The following is a 21195-nucleotide window of genomic DNA, read 5'->3' on the forward strand; positions in this document are numbered from 1 at the left end:
GTACTAATGTATAACTGTTATATTTCTTCCTACAAAACTCCCAAACAAGAGGGGATCTATGAAATGTCTCTTATAATTTATTCAATTTACCTCCCAAACATATGGCTCAAATTTTTGTATTCTAATCGGTTTTCAAAGATTAAAAAAAACTCACGGTAGGCTGAATTTCACTATATGTATGACCTCTTTGGGCCTTTTAGAACACAGTCTAGTTAAGCTTTATATGACCCAACTGTGGGCTAGATCCAACTCAGGTGGCCATATTTAACTTATAGGTGGATGGATTGAACATAAAAAGATTGAATTACAAGGAAATTGTTCCGAAAGAAGAAACATGTTTTAGCTGCTACTGATACGCCTTCCTTTCTACATGAAACATACATCCCTTAATGTGACTTGGGCAAGCTGGGGTGGAAGCTAGCTAAAGATACTTTGATAACTAAGGGTCTGTTTGGATTGAGAGGGGAGAGAAGGGAAGTGGAAGAGAGTAGAGTAGAGTTGGCTGAGAATAGGTTAATTTTGGGCTAATTATACTCTATTTTACTCTACTCCCCCTCAATCCAAACAAACCATAAGTTTTACAATATTCTTTTGCACTAAATTCCTTAAAATAGTAGTGATCATAAATGGCTTGTCTTAGCCAATGGCCCAATAGGACTGGTGGGTTTTTATAGGGTGTGTTTGGAAAACTTTTGGTAGGGATCATGCTTCAAAAGCAGGTTTTATGAGTGTGCTAGAGATTGTTTCCTTTGGTGGACTAATGGGATATACTCCACAGTAGCGTGCATGAGGTAATATGTTGGGGGGGCGGGGGGGGGGGGGGCACCTCAATTGCAAATTTGTATGCAATTAAAAGTTTGTGAGACACAATAAATATTGATGTGAAGGGGGGGCAGTCTCAATTGCAAATTTGTATGCAATTAAAAGTTTGTGAGATACAATAAATATCGATGTGGAGGGAGGTTGAGAGTGCTTGACAAGCTTTCTCTTTATGGAAAGTTGTACAAATCGATTGAAGGAAAGATTTCCTCAAGCACCTAGTTGATTTGTTACAGGTGAATAATGTGAAAATTTGGTTGATAAGGTGGTGGGGGAAGGTGATGGAGGCCGAACATTGTAGAGGTAATTTTGAATATTATAACGGTGCTCAATCTATAAGCCTTGTGGTGCTCAATATTGGGCTTATTGAACAACCCTTTCCCCTACTCCAACCATAATGATATATATATCGAACTCCATATGACTTTGTTCATTAACATAAATAATTTATTGTTGTAAAATGGACTATTGCTTACAGAATAGTTTGCTTTAGTGACAAAAGATAATAGGTGTACTGTGTAGCCAATGGCATTTATGATAGAAACTTCTCTTCATTTTTGTTGTTGTCCAATAATGAATGAATTATCTTTTTCCTTTATCCTCTTAAATGTACCATTTTACCTATGGACGGCAAAAATTCTCCATCTCGATTGACTCACCCTGCCCTACCCTACTCGAATTTTCCCTACCGTAAATAGGTGACAGGGAAGGGACGGGTTGCCAACCCATGTAGTCCTTAACGGGCATACATATGTTTTTAGGCCAAAATATTGTTTTCATCCCTAAAGTTTGCATGATTTTTTTTTTTTTTTTTCATTCCCAATCTATTGAAAATGTTACATTTTCTATTTTTATACTAAAGTATTTTCTTTATTGGTTTTATCCCTAGACTATTATAAATTAAGTTATTTTTTCATCCACATTTTGCTCCTAAGTTATTGGGGAAAAATCCAAAATATTACAGGAGCAAAAAGCAAACTTTTTAAAGTTATCTACTTTTTTTAATTTAGTATAATTTAATATTTTATTTATTTATTATAACATATTCTATTACCATCCAAAAACACTTGCTTCATCTTTTTTGTATCACTCTCAAGATTGTTCCTCCCATTTTTATCTCTTCACTAACTTGTTAATGTTGAAGCCATCTCATTAGGCATGACAAAAATACTTCCAACCCGTCCTGAGCCTAGTTTGCCCCACTTCTACCTCACACGAGTTTTCCTATCCCAAAAAAGGTACGAAACACCCCTAATTTGACCCACTTTTCATTTACAAATTATTGGAAACACTTGCAATTCAATAAAACTTTTAAAATTAGGTGATCACATGGAAGAACATGCTTGCAATATAACTCAAGTTAAATATCTGTGCTTGGTATTTTTTTTTTTTTTGGCTAGAGTTATTAATTATTATTATTAGCATATTATGTTCTTTATTATCAAAATTCAATATTCGATTGTGTTGGGTCGATGCAGAAGAATAATCTTGATGGGCCCTCACCCAAGCCAAGTTTGAAGGAAGTATCCAAAATTTTAGGATCACGATCAGTTCTACACCTCTTTTAATAATTTTTTCAATTGATATTTAGTATTTTCTCAAACTTATGATGTATGATGTAGGTAATTAGTTCTACACATGTTTTAATAATTTTTTAGTAGATACATAGTATTCTCACATTTGCGATGTGTGATGTAGGTGATTGTGAATTTTTGAAAAAAAAAATAAAAAAATCAGGAGCATGATCAATTCACGAAAAACCAAGACAAGATTCCAAGAATTGCTTCAAAAAGGGGCATTATGTTTTCTCAACAAATCAATGTTTCCTGGTGCTAGGAAAGATTCGGTCCTAAGCACTTTTTGAGGGGTGAAGATCAAGAGTTGTTCAAAGAGGTTATCTGGCCTTGGTAGCAGCGTGCTCCCCACGTAGCTGCCATGGCCTTTGAGGGGTCCCAAGGGCATGCCAAGGCCTTGGTAATCCACCCACGGGGCACATAGCCTAGGCCATGGCATGCCTCGCGTGGGCACGCAGTTAAGGCCCTGGCATATATGCTGCCTAGGCAATGGTAGCCCAACATGGGCATGCGGCACACTCGTTTAAATAGTTTTTTAATAGATACATAGTATTTCTCAAACTTATGATGTATGATGTGATGATTGTGAATTTTTGAAAAAAATTAAATTTAGGAGCACAATCAATTCTACACCCGTTTTAATAAATTTTTAGTAGATACATTTATTTCTCAAACTTATGATGTATGATGTAGGTGGTTGTAAATAAATAAAAAAAAAAAATTAGGAGCACAATCAGTTCTACACTCATTTTAATAATTTTTTAATAGATACTTATTATTTCTCAAACTTATGATGTATGATGTTAGTGATTGTAAATTAACAAAAAAAAAAAAATTAGGAGCAAATCAATTCTACACTAGTTTTAATATATCTTTTTTAATTATAGATATGTAGTATTTCTCGAACTTATGAGGTATATACAATGTAAGTGGTTGTGAATTTTTGAAAAAAAAAAAAATTTAGCAGCATATTTAGTTCTACACTCATTTTAATAGACATTCTCAAATTTATGATGTATGATGCAGCCATGCAGGTGATTTTGAATTTTTGAAAAAAAAAAAGAAAAAAGAAAAAAGAAAAAAGAAAAAAAAAGAAGAAGTGAGTTTTGTGAAAGTGAATTACTTTGGTAACTACAAAAACTCAAATTTTATACCACCAAATCCAAAGCCAACGACCACCAAATATCAGTCTGTGCAAATAGTACACCTACACTAGCTGAACTCGCCAAGCCAGCCCAGAATCAATTAAGATCCCATCGATCACTCCCTCATTGAAAAAGGTTACTTCATAATTCTTCTTCCTTATCAAGATCTATCAAACACATTACAAATACACACAATTAATGCTTTAGTCAATTGGGTTTTTTATGGTTTTGCAGAGAGAAATGGCATCTGGGGATGATGGTACTGAGAGATGGTGCGTGGTGACAGGAGGTCGTGGTTTTGCTGCTCGTCATTTGGTTGAAAAGCTCATCTCATATAACATGTTCCTCGTCCGAATTGCTGATATGGGTCCCACCATTAGCCTTGACCCTCACGAGGAGAATGGAACTCTCGGCCAAGCCTTGCGCTCTGCTCAAGCTGTTTATGTTTCCATGGATCTTCGAAACAAGGACCAAGTTCTCAAAGGTTTGCTCACCCCTTCCAACTGTTTGATAAAATGCCTAGCTGAAAATTTTTCTGCATAAGTTTTGAATTTTTTTGTTTTTGTTTTAATAATGATGATAAACAGCATTGGAAGGAGCTGAGGTTGTGTTCCACATGGCTGCGCCGAATTCTTCGATCAACAATTACCAGCTACATTATTCGGTCAATGTGGAAGGTACAGAGTGCTAGGTTTGATGGGTGTTTAGCCTATTGGCTTTTTTTGATGTGCTTTTGGACTTTGTTGAATCTTTCTTTGTTTTGGGTGTTTGAGTTTGTTTGTCTTATTATGCTGTGGTTTGTTTATGATTTATTATAGGGACCAAGAATGTTATTGATGCTTGTATTGAGCATAAAGTGAAGAGACTGATCTATACTAGCTCTCCTAGTGTGGTCTTTGATGGGGTTCATGGCATTTTGGATGGGGATGAATCAGTGCCCTACCCGGCTAAGGTACTCACTTCACTTTAAAAGTGTTGAGTTTGTTGTTGCTGCTGCTATAACCCATGCATGGCACCAAAAAGTTTGTCAAAAAATATTAAATCTATTACTTATATTAGAATAAATCTGTAAAAAAATAAAAATTAAAAGCTTTCAATTTATGTTATTATGTCTATTACTTATGAACATCGAACAATCTCTTTGCTTGTGTCTATTTTTTGTGCTGATCTTGTAAACTTTAGTAGTATTATCTATCCTCAATTTATAATGTCCTTTCTGTTGGTTAGAATGTCTACACAATGCCTATATTGTCTTCACCTGTTTCAGCACAATGATTCATATTCAGCAACTAAATCTGAAGGAGAGGCATTGGTTATCAAATCGAATGGGACTAAGGGACTTTTAACATGCTGCATACGTCCTAGCAGCATTTTTGGTCCTGGAGATAGGTTGTTTGTTCCATCTTTAGTTGATGCTGCAAGGGCAGGGAAATTGAAGGTATGTATATATTCATTGTTCTGCTTAGTGATGAATTTGTCTCCATTTTTGTTTTCTGGTTGTGCATGTGATATACAACAAATTGGACATTATGACGGGTTCAGTCATCCACATCTATGATGTGATACATGAATGACACAGATTTTGACTAAGACATTGATCAAATAATTATTAGACAAGAAATTTGACCACTAAAAACATTGATCAAATAATCATTTGATCATTTAATTGTGCCTCTCTGCTTGGTAGGAAATACCAGGTTTGGGTACAAGAATCTTCTAAATCATATAAAATTTGGGGTACTGAGTGGTGAATACATTTGGGCTATATGTATGTAAATGTATACAAATGCAGACACTCACACACACACACACACACACACACACACACACACACATGTCACGCTTGTCAAAAAAGAAGAAGATTATATTACACAGAAACACACACATAAGTGCATTACATTAACATTCAATAAAATCTATTATTGATTCCTTTCTTTTCTAAAATGATCAGTTCATTGTTGGAGATGGCAACAACATTTATGACTTCACTTATGTTGAAAATGTGGCACATGCCCATATATGTGCTGAGCGAGCTCTTGCATCAGAAGGGATGGTTGCAGAAAAAGCATCAGGCCAGGTTCATATATGTGTGTGTGTGTGTGTGTGTGTGTGTGTGTGTGTAGAGAGAGAGAGAGCTTCCTCCATCAAATCCAATTGTCATCTATGGGGAAGATTTGGAAAAGCAAAGTTACTGTTGGGGGTGGGGGTGGATTCTAAGTTTGAATGCATTTATTTTTTGTTCTCAAATGGGTTGTACTTCTTTGCTTATTCTGGTTGTGCTAGAACCAATTTTGATTTATCCAATTTATTGCATGTGACTATATTGTTGGAATCTTTGAGACTTAATATATGAGATAGGCTGTATTGTCAAATATCCATAGATATAACAATGCAGTGTAGTGATAGGCTTTAGGTGGAGATGTATCATGCATCACTTAAAATGATTTGATGGTTGAGAAACACCAATTTGAGAGGAGAATTGACTGACCTGAGGAAGAAACTGGGAGGAGGCAGTTGAGTGGGACCAAGGGGTAGCTTGGACCCATTGACTTCGTGTGAGTGAGAACATGGCCTGAACAGACTCTAACTTCCGTAATTTATGGGGTGCATATGCTTGGTTTGGTGAGCTTACGGTGCAGCCCAAAGCCAAGAAAACCTCATTGGGGGTGGACTGGTGGAGGCAGTCTTGGTGACTTCCTGCACCATGATAGGTACTTTGAAGCTTTATGGTCCCTGTTCTGGATAGGCATTAGGAATAACAGTGCATTCTCTGCATCCTTAAGCAACTTTAAGATTGAACAAAGGTTTATGCTTGAACTTTCTGTGTATGCAACCACCTTCATGGCATTTTCTTTACAATTGCAGATTTATGCCTCAAAATTTAATTGGAATGTCTCCTAGGAAAGTTAAACAAGAAGATACATACATGAGTGAGGACATGTCCAACTAGGATATTATAACTGGGTTTTGGCAGGTTTGTTAAATGGAGATTGGTTTTGCAGGCATATTTTATTACCAACATGGAACGCATGAAATTTTGGGAGTTTGTCTCGGTTGTCCTGGAAGGTCTTGGCTATGAAAGGTATTGCTTTTAATTAATACCTTTTCATTTTGTGCAAATGTGCTGTCATAATGTTGGTCCTCGTCTTCTTCTTCTTCTTTGATCTTTGTCTCATTTATGGTCAATTCAACCAGTTCTTTGTTATGTTAAATCTTCAACTTGTCATCTGCAGGTCAACATGACAAAGGTCATTTGAGTTAGTTATGTTACATTTTAAAGCTGTCATTTCTGTATTAGAAGCAACAGATGCATCCTTATCCACTGCCATAAGGAAGAAAAAATTTATCCAAAGCTATGAGGAAGAAAAAACAAAACGAGTTAAAAATTAAACTGGTTCTATTTTCTATCAAGTTTGTCTAGATTAATGAATCATTTGTTTCAGTGGAAAACGTTCCACTCATTTTCCGGGATTTGGAATGGCAAAAAAATTTGGTCAATAGGAAACTTGTAGCCTAGTCAACTGAAAAAGGCGGAAAATGTTTTCCACCCTTTTACCTAAGCTGTCAGAGATAAAACACTAAAACAATTTCCATTTTGGCATGTTGTACTATTTTTTATAGTTATTTAGATGGGGCAGAGCTAGGGGGTTTTCCCTGGGGGGGGGGGGGGTGAATTGCCCCTCCCTGCCAAAGTTAAAAGAATACCCCTTAGTGTATAGGCAATTAAATATGTAAATAATTATATAACAAACTCCATAATTTGATATTGTTTTTGAGTTAAACTCTATTTTTTTAGCTTAAATATTTACGATATTGTTTAAATTGTTACAATTTGATCTTTTTCTGAGTTCAGCAAAAAGTGATGTAATCCAATTACTAAGATAATTCCATGAGAATTGTAGAATTTTGATACTGAAAAAATTGCAACACAACATATTCATATGCGAAATATTCCTAACAAATAAACTTAATATAATGGATATGCTATATTTTTATGGATTTTATAACGTCAAAATTCTGTTTAGTATTCTCATTAGTGGCGATATATATCATCTAGTATAGGCCAATGTTTTGGTTGGGATGGAACTAAGGGGTTCTTGTACCAGTTTGAGAATTAGTACCAAAAAATCCAGCCGTATTGGTGATTGGGGAATGTTACTTATAACAAGGAAGCTTGGCTCAAGTGCTTAAGCCTTAAACAACTAATGATTACTCTTATCTGATTCACATTTTATGTTTCTTGCCCTAATAGTCCATTAGTCCCTTGGAAAGCTGCTCTTCCAACTATATGGCAAGAAAGGAATAGCAGGACCTTTGTTGGTGCTGAATGTTCTATTCACTTTATTGAACAATGCTTTTTATATTCTTTATATGATTGTATGAATGCATTAGGAAACATTTCTGTTGTATCTTTTCTTAGATTTACTAGACTCTGAAATTTCAGATTGTAACTGGTTAGGCTACTTGATACACACTCCATGATCCAACTAGTTCTTTATTTTATTAAATTATTTTATTCATTAAAAATGAATAAAACATAGTTATTTAATTGTCGATTTCCCTTCACGTTTTATCTGAACCAATGTAGTTTGCAGGCCAAGAATAAAGATTCCTGCCTTTGTGGTGATGCCAATTGCACATATGGTGGAATGGGCATATAGGCTGTTAGGTCCATATGGGATGAAAGTTCCACAGTTGACACCTTCAAGAATAAGACTCCTCTCCTGCAGCAGATCTTTTAATTGTTCAAAAGCAAAGGATCTACTTGGCTATGCACCTGTTGTACCACTTCAGGTTCTTTTTTGTTTCATTTGAAAAGATTAATAAGTTGCTAAGAGAAAAAAAGGGATAGAAAAGAAAAGAAAAGACAAGAAAGGGGGGGGGGGGGTAAGAGTGAAGAAACATTTGTTTTTCCATGTGGAAATATTTTCTTGATTGTTTTGAATCTAGCTGCTTAATTCTTTGGTATTGGATGAAGTTGTATAAGGATTTACCAAAGTTCTCTGTTTAGTATATGTCATGTCTGCTGAACCTCATAACCCCTAGAGTTAACACAATTAGTTGGGGATTATGCCTGATGAACCAGCGCTCACTCGTTTGAGTCTTCCCTTTCCTTCCCCTCATCTTGGGGCCAAAAAAAACTCATATATATATATATATATGTATGTATGTATGTATGTATGTATTTTTTTTTTTTTTTTGAGAAGCTATGTATGTATTTATGTATGTATGTATGTATGTATGTATAAGGAAATGTTTTTTGCTGAACCACATGGGTTAAGTAGCTATGGCCCCATGATTTATCTTTGAACTCAACATCAAGGATTTGCTCTCATGAGCTGTGCAGCCCTTATAATTGCTTGGCAATAACCTTTTAAAAAGAATTTTTTGGATTGCTGATGTAAATTTAATGCCCATAATGATTTGTCTTCTACATATTTAGATAATTGTGATGTGGTTTATTTTTGTTGTCCGAGTCTTAAGTACATTATAAACTCTGAACTGGATAGTTCTGCTTGATAAACACTTACCAATAACACTGAGAAAGATCCAATCACCACTTATATTCCAAGTTAAGTCCTTGTGTTGGTATAATACTTGTCACAATTAGATTATTATTATTATTATTTTTAATTATTATTATTTTTCCTGTAGGAGGGTCTAAAGAGGACAATTGAGTCATACTCACACTTGAGGGCTGAACATCCACCCAAAAGAGAGGGGCCTTCTAAAGCTTCCATATATCTTGGAAAAGGAAGGGGTAAAAATCATCAATTTATATTCATGTTACTACGTTTTGGTACATTTGGCTATGTTGCATTCCCATATGCTATTCTTTGGACGTTCTGCTTATATTGGGTTGCAGAATGCAGTCATTCTGGGTTAACTTGAGTTGTAAATATGGATGATAGTTTACTTATAAAAAAAATAGATACAATTTTTTTGATAACATAACTCTATTAATGTAAAATAGAAGCCCAAGTACACAGGAGGTAAACTTTATACACGCAAGCTCTCCAGGTAAAATGATTAATCATATAGAAGAGAGAAGTAAAAGAAAAGGATTTCAAAGCTAGCAACCAATCAAACTTCAGATCAAGAATAGTCCATTCACAACCTTCGAAACTTATAGCATTTCATTCCTTCCAAATGCCCCACATTAAACAATGAGGCACAACTTTCCAAATTGCTATGTTCTGATGAGGACTAAAGCAGCAACCTTGCCAAGAAGCTAGTATATCCAAAACTCTTTTCGGCATAACCCAGTGATCTCCAAACCAAATACAATAGTCCACATCTTAGTAGCTAAAGGGCAATGTATAAATAAATGGTCCAGTTTCCCCATTACATTTCACACATATAGCGCCAATCTATCACACTAATACGTCTCCTTTGTAGATTGTCAATAAGTCAGAATTTTCACCAAAGCTGCTGTCCAAGGAAAAAAGAAACTCTAGGTGGTACCCTTGATCTCCAAATAATTTTCTAGGGAAAAAACGCGTCAATTTTAGACATTAAAGATCAATAGTACCCTCCAACAGACACACCCTGATCCTTGGCCGCTTCCAGCAAGGATATTAAACTTATGCATAAGCAAGTTCCCATGAAAAGGTAACCATCATGGATAGAAAAGTCCAAATATTGTGCTCGTTGCCCACTCAATAATTCAGTGTATATGATGCTGACATCCTTACACAAAGGATCAAATCCAATCACTTGTACAGCCAATGAAGTATGGATATAGACCACCTGACTTAATGCATCTGCTACCCTATTCCGAATTCCAGCTTTGTGCTTGAGAACAAAAGTGTATTCTTGCAAAATGGAAACCCACTTTTCATGCCAATAATTCAACTTCTTTTGAGAGTAGATATATTTCAAAGCTTCATAATTTGAGTTTAAAAACATTGGAATTGATTCTCTATTCATAAAAGAGCCTGCAAAGGTGGCTAAAATCTGATCCTCTGTCCTCTCCACATCCCCAAATACACGCCTATTATTTTGTGGAGGGGCATATGGCGGAAATGTGATAGGCATACATTTGAGGATGTGTTTCTTGAGGTGTTGTAGTGACTGGATTGCTCTTTTATTTGGCCATAACAGCAAATACAACTCTACTTTTTTAACTTTTGCATTCAAACTTTTATTGTTAAGAATGAAGAGATGCTTATTTTGAGTTTCAGTAATATTCTTGAGTTTTTTTTTTTTTTTTGAGTTTCAGCAATATCCTTAGGCTTGACCTCTTGTTTTAGAAATATGGTTACATTTTCAAGGGAACTAGCTTATGTTAGTTAAGAAGATAACAAAGAATAGATTTTGGATAGTGAAGAATTGGCGAAAAAGAGCACGTTTTATCTTGCATACTTTTTATGGTTGGATGTCTGTGGTGAGTGACCTCTCATTTTCTTTGCTTATTGATTTTTAGATTTGTGTTCTTTTTGTTGATTTTCTTGGCCCTACCTAGTACACTATCGGTGTATATGGGGAGTGGTCTGTAATTTTTTTTTTCTCTCTGTTTTTAATAAAGTTCGCATTGCTTGTAAAAACAATGGTGAAAAAGAATACTTCTGGCTGACCAACCCTGATTAGTCTGTTTAGAATCCGTAGTTGTGATCCCAAAATTTTGGGATTAAGGCTTGTTTGTTGTATCATATTCCTATCCTGTTGTATTTTAGTTTTTCTAGAATTACTATCTTGCCATGTTTGTATCGTATTAGGCCAGGACTGTTTCCATATTGGTGCTTCATAGCCCATCATAATCTTGAGGCAACTAACAAGGAATCCATTCCATGTTATCACCATCGATTCTATAGCACCTACCTCATGTTCTTGTTATGTAAGCTAAAGGGAGTATTCAAAGTTCAAACGTCCAAAGGGATATTATATTCAATCTAGTTGTTGTGCAACGTTGTTCATGGACGATTTTTTTTTTTTAAAAAGAAAATCTGAAGAAGGCCCAATTTATCGATTTGGGTTTTCATATGACCTTAAATTAGGGGGTTTGAAGACTTAAAGATGGACAAGCCAACCCTGCGGACGTTGAAATTGAGTTGATAAGAAAAGCATATAAAACTTGTATCTCTAATATGACCTGAAATTTGGGGATTTGATCAAGATGAACAGGCAAACTCTAAGGAGGTTTCAATTGAGTTCATAAAACAAAAGGCATATAGGAATTTGTTTCTAACATATATACGTGCAAGCATCCACATGCATATGAACATGTATGTATGCACTCTAGCGGAAGTAGTGAAAAACTTGCTACAAGTACATCCCAAGCCTTAGCCTTCTTAAGCCTTTCCTTCCTATGAGCTATACTCAAGATTACTGTAGCACGTGCAGCGAGAAAAATTTATTTAAGAGCATAATATTTTAGATTTTGTCATTTGAGATACCAATTTCACATTTTGAATTATGAAATTGGGCTTTATTGCGGTTGTGGATTTCATGGATTGTTGTTAAGGATTTTATGAGATGTAATTGTGACTTGATTGGGAGTCCCCTTGTTGATGTAATCCTTGAAGCCTATTAAAAGAGGCTTCAGCAATAGTTTGGAGCAGTGCAAGTTGAATACAATTTTTCCTGAGTTCGAGTTTTTCTACAGCTTGGTGGTGATTCCAAGTACCTCTAGATGGTGAAGCCTAAGGTTTTGGGCAGGGTGGTGAAGCCTAGGGTTGTTCAATTTTTCTAATTCTTTCTTATTATCAGTCTCGTGCTCCATCAAAGACCTCCCCTCTTTCAAATGGAGAGATATAGGCTTGACTACAAGGACTGGTATAAACACATACATTTTAGTGTTTTCAAAATTCAACACAGTATGATTGTTGACAATTGACATGTCAAATGCTGACGCATTTAGCTGTCTTACAAACAGTACATATGTGCATTGAAAAGTGCTCAGATACCTTATTTATTTATTTCTTATGGTTTACAATATCAAATGTTGATGCATGTTGGAAATAAGTGCTTATATTTCTTATTAAGTTTATAAATTCTATTGTGTTTGGACATCTAGAGGAAACATAAGGATATTCTTATTTTATGGGACTTATGATTGTTGTCCTTTTGTCAAAACATAGTTTTTAGTCCAAACATTGGGATTGAAGTTGTAATATACATCAATTCATTTAAATTTATTGATGAAGTAATCCATTAACTGCTATATCCTTTTGCAGTTGCTGACACATTACTCTGGAGGGACAAAAAAAGGACACTTACTGCATTGTTAGTTTTGGTTGCTATTTACTACAACTTCATTGCATCTGGATTCACCCTCCTGACTACCCTTTCAAAACTTCTCTTGGCAACATCAGTTTTCTTGTTTATCCATGGCATTTTACCAGAAAAAGTGTATGTCTGGCTATTCTCTTCTTGGACATATCAATATTCCATTTAACATGATTACTGCTGTTTAACATGTTTCACCCATGGTTGAAACTTGTGAATGTGTTCTGACTGGATGGGAGGCTGTCAGAACGTAGAAGCATATAACTGATGTTATTAAACGCATTGTCTACTATGGCAGATTGGGATATACAGTTGAGAAAATACCCCGGTCACGTTTTCACTTGTCAGAAGAGATGTCAAGAAGAGTTGCTTTGTCAGTGGCTTCATCTTGGAATGCTGCTGTTGATGTTTTAAAATCTCTTTCGACGGGACATGACTGGACTCTGTTCCTTAAGGTATTTAGCACTCTTTGTATGTTTACTTGCTATTTATCTCAACTAGCCGATGGATTTTGTGGTGCATCTTGAAATACTTTGTAAGAAATTATCTTATGACCCATGTATGATATTTATTATGTATGATAATGTTTGTGGAATTCACTTTAATTGTATTAGATGTCATTAAAAAAATAGGAAATGCAAATCTACTAATACGATTTTTTCTTACCTATCAAAAAAAAAAAAAAAAAAAAAGCATGAGAATAAATGCATTTGTCCTATTAATACTTTTTTTTAATCACAGTATGTAGTCCACTACAGTCTTGTCCCCCCCCACCCCCCCAAAAAAAAACACACACACATGTTGGATTAAGGTTACACATGGTGTATCTTTTGTCAGTATTACACCGTGGAATAGCTTTTTATTGGATGTGTTTTTGACAAACCCATTATTGAATTACATTCACCTTATACTCTACATGTTCATTTTCACCTTATACTCTACATGTTTGCAAAATATTAAGGTTATCAAAAATCAATAACTATCTCACGAATAAAATGTTAAAATTTCAATTTTAGTGCACTTTAAAATTGTTGTATGAGTTTATGATTAGTGGTACATGGTATCAGATTTTTATTTTTTTTAAATTAAAATTTATATAGTTATGATTTGATTTAAACCTATGGTGTTCACTGTATGATGATTGCTTGTATCATCTTGCCCAAACACTACTTGGTTTTGGTGTAGGTGGGATTAAAACCTAAATCCTTTGTTCGTTGACAAGAAACTTTATTTGTTGAGCTAACTAGAACTCGTGTGAATGGTATCAAATTATCTCTAAATTTGGCTTGCATTTTAAAGCTAAAGTCTAATCCAACAGTAAGAATTTCAAAATATTAAATACAACAAAAACTTATGGAGTGATGTAATATAAAATAAAGTTACACCAAGTGCATTTTGACCCAACCTTATATTTTATATATATCACATGTAATTACAAGGAGTTTTGAAATGTCAATTGTTATGATTAATATAATTAAAAATATGAACGTATCATATAATTAAATTCATAAATATTTAAATATTTTGACTAATTTAAGCTCATGGTTATATTTTATTTTCCTAATTGCATGCGTTATTAAATTTGCTTTTGCCTTTTGATGATTTTTATTTCAATTGCTGCCAAAGCAACTAAACATGACAAAGAATGCCGTATTCCAAATGAATTATTTTTTGATAATAAGTATTCCAAATAAATTGTTTCTTATTTAAATTTTATAAAATTAACCATATAAATTCCTTTTATATAAATAATTAGTGTATCTTCTATTGATAATTAATACATGAAAATAAATGCATCTATCCCATTAACACATGGCAATTAGCTAATACTGTGTTAGAAATGCAATGTTTTGGTGAGGTGATAGGCTAAAAGGAGAGAACTCTCTTTCCTTTTGGAGGATTGAGTCACATGGTAGAACCTTAGACTACTATAATTAAGGTTCTTTATTTATATATATATATATAAAAGAGGATCCTCTTCTTTGAACTGGACTTTTAAGTGGTTACCTTCATTAATGAAGGGTAATTTCTCTTAAAAATAGAATCATAAATGTCAAATAAAAAATTTCATTTTGAATTCAAAAAGAGAACTCCTAAAATTTAGGATTTTTTTCTTTCACGTTCATCTTTTTATTCCCTAAATTTTAGCTTTTTTATTCCTTTTTCATCCTAATAAAAGTAAAACACCCCCAATTTAAAAAATAAAAAATAAAAAACTAAAAGAACTCCTAAAATTTAGCCTTCTTTCCCCCCAAGTTCATCTTATTTTTCCTATGCAAACTTTTCTCTATATCATTACACCACTTTCAACAACACATTTAAAAAAGAAATTATAGTTACTGCTTATCTTTAAAGTTTATCCTTCTTATTTGTTTGAAAATATATATATATATATATATTTCCAAATTATAATAGATGCAAAGTATTTCCTGATTTGTGCCCTCATAGTACATCCCCAATGTACTCGGTTTGGCACTTTTCCTATTATTAATAATATTCTTACGTTACTTATCAAAAAAAAGAAAAAAGAAAAAAAAAGAGAAGAGCCTCTATATATATATATAGGGTTGGGTTCAAATTACACTAGAGGCTAGTATATATATATATATATATATATAGATGATTGGGTTCAAGTTACATCTGGTATAACTTTAAGCAATGTTAGACCACCCAATATTTTTTAATTGGATGCGAATTTTGACAAATCCATTGTTAGATTACATTATCTTCATATATTCTCTATCCTTGCAAAATTTTAAGGTGATTAAAGATTAATAGTCATGTTATCAATCAATTATTTAAATTCAAGTTTTTATAGTTTAAAATAATGCATAAAAGATGAGTTTATGAATTGAATGGTAAATAACATCCAATTGACATAAAAATCGGTATGAATGTTAAGAACGTGTAGAATATGTAATTCAATGGTGAGATTTTCAAAATATGAATTCTATAACAAGTTATTGGGTAGTGTAACATTGCTTAGAGTTACATTAGGTGTAACTTGAATCCAATCCATATACATATTTATAAAAGTAAAGTCATCCGGTCAAAAGGCAAATTTAAAACCAAATGCTGAAGTAGAATAAGTTTCTAGCTCTGGCTCAAATGATACCATCTTCCCATTAGAATGGGTGGAAGGTATGGTTGTGGGTTCACACTAGGTGCGTGTGTAACTTACCAATAAAAAACTATTAATGACCACATTGTATTGGTGCATTGTCTTCTAACTTCTATGTTATAAACTGGCATAGGATGTGCCAAGCAGTTTTTTGATGATATTTATTTCAAAAATTTTCATTTAGGCAGACTAGTAGTGATAAAAGTTACGTTATTTAATATGAAAATGTAAACTGCCATAGCTGAGGGGTGTACTACACGGGACAAACAAAGAACTCAAAATGAAAAAGAGAAAAAAAGTTGAGTAGTATTAAAAGTTACTTTATTTAATATGAAAATGTAAACTGCCATAGCTGAGGGTTGTAATACACGGTCAAACAAAGAACTCAAAATGGAAAAGAGAGAAAAAGAGTTGAGTATGTACTTTTTCAGAAGGAATTCATACGCTCTCAGAATGAGTACCTATATCATGCGGCAAGTTTGGTTTTATTTCTATGAAGTCAACTTTAAAAGGTTTCTAGGGTAAAATTTGTGCAGCATGTCACTTTTTTTTTTTGGTTGATTTGATCCCCTAAAAAGAGAGAGAACATAGTTTAGTTGGTACTTGGACAGTTTTGGTAACCACGGGAATTTCAAGAAGGAAACTATTTGTTCTCATATCCATAAATACACAGGAAAACCAATTCTGTCCCCATTTATGACTTTTTCGAAGTCATAGTCCAAACAATGCCTCACTCATAAATTCTAAGAATGAATACTGTGCCCCTTTCCTCTAGAACGAGTTGAAAGGTTTTTGATTCAATGTGAAAGATTCATAACCCTACCATGACATAAGAAAGTCTCTTGGCTAATTCAAGGTAGTCATGGCCTATTTAATAGTGATGAGAGGGGGAGAGAGATAGAGTTGTTGGAGTCAGCTGCCAAAATTGATTTCTTGATAATTTGATATTTTACAACTGGGGGAGGGGGGGCATTCAAACCTTGGTTCTCTTAATAAAGGACAGCTAATTATGCCACTAAACTACCACCATATTTGAGATGATTTTTTTTTTTTTTTTTGGATGACGTAGGAGAACTTCACTCAGATTAGTTGCATATCGTAGAGCATATTGTACAACAATCCTCACTGTTAATCAAACTTCTACGGGCAATTGACCCACCAGCCAGAACCAGTTACTGGGTAATCCAAGGACTTTTCACTCCTGAGAATAATTAGTTGTTTCATTCAACCAAAAGCATACGGTTGGAGGGGAACATTCAATAATGTGGACTAAATATTGGAGATGAAATCTTTGTTGGTCAGATTTTTGTTTGAATGGTCTAGGACCTGTGGAGCTAGTGACATGTGTTCTATCGTAGACATTATAGGCTTGTTGGTGGTGGATGAAATCTTCACCAATAGAATTTGGTGGGAGGAGTACAACTGAAATTGTAACAGTGTTGCAGACTCAGTGGTGGAGATGAAATCTTTGTTTGGGAGATTGTTCTTTGAATGGTCTAGGACCCTCGTGCTTGGTAATATGCGATATTGTAGACTTTGATCTCCTTTTGTAAATCTTTCATATTCCTAATTTTCTTTAGGAGATGTTTTGTACGCATCCAGTGAACATAAATTTCTCCTCATTCCATTAAGATTTTATTACTTATTACACAAAAATAGTTGTGGTACTGATGAGGGGTGATGATGAGACACAACTCTACTCTTTGAGGACATAGTATGTAGTAAAAGCATATGCCCCTATTGGATCCTTTCTTTCTTTTGTTTGCCTTCATATATTCTTTAGATAAGTATGCACTGATAGATGATCACCATGTTTTTATTAGTATACTATTCATAATAAGGCAATACCAGGGCCAGCACTAGAAAATAGTTAAAGAGCTACTTTCCCAAGGTCCCCTGTTACCATCAGTTAATTCAATATTTGCTTCCAAATTGTTTAATGCATATATTATCTGGTTCATTTCAGTAATTCTAATTGGGGTTATTGATTCACTTTAGCTGATACTTTTCTTTGCTTATGTTCATAATAGGTTGTTCTCTCCCTATTGCTTCTAAGCTTACTTGGAGCTGTTTCATTTCAGAGCCTTTTTGTTATAGGTTTGCGCTCTCTCTCTCTCTCTCTCTCACATGCATGCCTTTTTTCTACAAAATTTTTGGAAGGTATTGGCATTTGATCTGATTTTGAAGCCATAGCTGTAGTTCCTGATGTTGTCAATCTAAGCTCACACTCATTTAGTATAATTTAGTGTTTTGGATAATTGTGATTAAAAAAAAGAAGTCACTCCACAAGTTAGAGTGTCCAAATTTTGTGGGAGAAGCTGATATTAATTGGGTAAATTGCCTTTACTTCGGGAGTTCTGAGCATAGCCCTCATGAATCTCAAACAACATTTGATGATCCTTGCCCATGAAATATTAGTTCTGTAAATGAATTAGCTGGACGGTCTTGGGTAAAAATGAAGCTGATGGGCCCAGATAAAAATGTTTAGGAAAATTGTACTTTAAACCTTATACTTTAGAGGTGATAACAAATTAAACCCTAAATTTTGAAAAGGAACAAATTAAACCTGAAGTCAAATTAATTTAACACCGTTAGGGGGGGGGGGGGGGGAAGAGGTTTTTTTTTAAGAGAAACAGTTGAGAGAGATGCTGCCGCACCCCACCAGCTGCATAACTCCCGCCACTGCACGCCATCCACTGCTTTTGGACCACTGACCACTGACCACTAGCTCACAGCTAATCTCCACAGGTATGCACTGGACCGGCATTTCACAAAATCCGGTCCTCCATTGCACAAACCTGTAAAAATACTCAATCACAATCCACACTCTTCACAATAAAATCAATACCAATTTAGCTTTTTGTTAAGGAAAAAAAAATCTTCAACTCAAACCCCCTTTCTAAACAAAGCCGCAAACTGAAACTCCAAAATTGTCACTTAGAAATTCAACCGAATTTCCCAATTTGCATTCACATTACCAAAATAAACCATAAGTCTCTATGAATTACTAACATTTCCCAAAGCATGCACAATTAAAAAAAGGTTAAAGGGTTACATACCACAAAGAAGAGGAGGGTTTTGCTGTGGTTGGACTGTTGGAGGATGGACCGTATTGGGGTCGTTGGAAAAAATGGTGTTGCCATGAATGCTCAGAGAAGAGAGTGAGAGAAATAAGCTCGGCAAATCTTTTCTTTCATTGGTACACCATGAAGGCTTTGAGAACAGAAAGAAATAAGCTGTCTATCAAAAAAGGAGAGAAATAAGCTTAGCAAAGTTTTTCTTTCATTGGTTAAAGATGGAGTTAGTGATTGAGTATTTCTCTTTTTGTAATTTCTTCTAGTTCACTTCAAGTTTGGTTTACTTGAAAAGAAAGAAAGAGCTTACCAGTGGGGGTGGGTGGTGGTTCGATGGTAGTGGGTGGTGAGCAGTGCTGAGGTGCGGTCACCTCTTGCTTGGTTTGCTTAAAAGACAGCCCCCCTCCTCCCGGTTTTAGATTAACTTGACTCCAGGTGTTTGTTGCAGTTTAAAAGTTTGAAGTTATATTTGTTATTTTTGAAACTTTTGGGTTTAATTTATTACCATCCTTAAAGTATAAGGTTTAAAGTGCAATATTCCCAAAATGTTATAATGGTTGTTACTCCATTAACAGACCATTTTCCACAGTGGTTCCTTTTTATTTTAGTAGTTGAGGTTTGAATATGAGATCATTTCGCCTTGGACTGCATGCCACTTTCATATTGGACCAATTTTGTGACTTTATTCCATTCTGCATTGTCTTGTATAAGGGGGATTTTGTTCTCTGGATATTTTGCAGGACTTCCTGTTGCCTTTTTAGCCATCTATGTATATGAGAAAAAGGAGCAGGAAATTGATGCTATGGTTATGGATGCTCTCACTCTTGGATGCAAGTTAAAATCTGAAATTGTCAGAAAATTTGTTACTTCCAAGTCCAAGAAGGATCAGTGATAGCTGGTAGCCCAGATTTTACATGGTGCGAGCATCTTCAATTTTCTCATATGGAGCCGTTTGCCTCATATTTTGATGATTTGAAAAGTGGGTACCGGCATGTAGCCTTGTAGGTGCTGTTAGTGTTAGTCTTTGAGATTTCACAAGAGAAGGTGAGGGACTCCATGTTATGCTTGTGCAGCAGATGTGTTACTCTCTTCCCAATTAATGACGTTCTTTTAATTGATGTTTATTTTTATTTTGATAAGTGACGTTTTAATTGATTTGTAATATTACATTGAATTTTCTTATAGTGTAATATTGGTCTCTTTATTTCAATGGAGGATAACCCCTGAAGAAATATTTGGATTTTGCTTTAATTTAGTTATCTGATCTCTTAAAATGTTTTACACGAATTCTTTTCTTAACTCATCAGGCTTTTTCGAGTTGCTTATGGAGTTTTTCCACAAAAAAAAAAAAACTCTCTCTCATGCATTCAGAATCCAGGCAAAAGATTACTCACTTTTTTGCTTGTAAAACTACCTAGACCTATTTTTTGTTTTATTTTTTGTTTATTTTCCCAGTGTCACTTGAGGCAACCCAGGGTGAAACTAGCCAAAGATGCTACAGCGACTAAGTTTTACTATATCTTCTACACTAAAATTCTCAAAATAATACTGATCAGAAATGGATTACCATAGCCAACAGGAATGGTGGGTTTTTATAAGGTGGGGTGGCGCTACTTTTGGTGGGAATCATGCTTCAAAATTAGGTTTTTTTGAGTATACTAGAGGTTTTCTTTGTTCGGCTGATGGGGACATACTCCAAAGCGGTGTGCGGGAGGTAACATGTGAGGAATAGGTTCATTTTTATGCAATTGAAAGTTGGTGAGACACAATAAATATCGATGTGAATGAAGGTTGACTGTGCTCATTAGGCTTTTCATTTCAGAATATCTAAACTAACTGATTGAAGGAAAAAATCCCCTTAGGCTCCTAGTTGAGCTCTCTAAGTGATATAGTTTGTTGCAGGTGATGGTGTAGCAAGTTGGTCGAGAATGTGGTGGAGGAAGGTAATGGAGGCCAAACATTGTAGAAGTAATTTCGAATGTTATAATGGTGCTCGATGTGAGCCTTCTGAGGCTTAATATTGGGGTTGATGACTTCAATTATGAGCTTATCAACCACCTCTCCCCTACTCCCAACCCTAACCAAATATATTGTTCATTGAGTTGTTAAACCATTTATTGTTGAAAAATGGAGTATCACTTACGAAATATCTTGCTTAAGTGATAAAAGATAAAAGGATGTACAATGTAGCCGGTGGCATTTTTTGGTAGAATTTTCTCTTAATTGTTTTGTTG

General features: G+C 34.6%; 1 protein-coding gene across 1 annotated transcript; it reads left to right on the forward strand.

The window, feature by feature from the left end:
* The first annotated feature begins 3521 nt into the window (after window positions 1-3521).
* Window positions 3522-20204, forward strand: LOC115991809 (3beta-hydroxysteroid-dehydrogenase/decarboxylase-like). Its single transcript, XM_031115742.1, has 13 exons — window positions 3522-3673; window positions 3773-4022; window positions 4126-4215; window positions 4357-4490; window positions 4806-4976; window positions 5490-5615; window positions 6541-6620; window positions 8134-8332; window positions 9194-9299; window positions 12715-12889; window positions 13065-13221; window positions 17918-17984; window positions 19702-20204. Exons 2-13 carry the CDS (start codon window positions 3779-3781, stop codon window positions 19851-19853), a joined length of 1701 nt encoding a protein of 566 aa, XP_030971602.1. The 5' UTR covers window positions 3522-3673; window positions 3773-3778; the 3' UTR covers window positions 19854-20204.
* Window positions 20205-21195: the final 991 nt, after the last annotated feature.

This window comes from Quercus lobata, chromosome 5 (assembly GCF_001633185.2).
Source record: "Quercus lobata isolate SW786 chromosome 5, ValleyOak3.0 Primary Assembly, whole genome shotgun sequence".
In the NCBI taxonomy this organism is placed as follows: Eukaryota; Viridiplantae; Streptophyta; class Magnoliopsida; order Fagales; family Fagaceae; genus Quercus; species Quercus lobata.

What these genes read in the sequence shown, in the direction of transcription:
- LOC115991809 (XM_031115742.1), top strand. Translation starts at nt 3,779, where the DNA reads ATGGCATCTGGGGATGATGGTACTGAGAGATGGTGCGTGGTGACAGGA. An exon ending in CAAGGACCAAGTTCTCAAAG is followed by an intron (nt 4,023 to 4,125) that starts GTTTGCTCACCC and finishes GATGATAAACAG; the next exon opens with CATTGGAAGGAGCTGAGGTT. An exon ending in CAAGGGCAGGGAAATTGAAG is followed by an intron (nt 4,977 to 5,489) that starts GTATGTATATAT and finishes TAAAATGATCAG; the next exon opens with TTCATTGTTGGAGATGGCAA.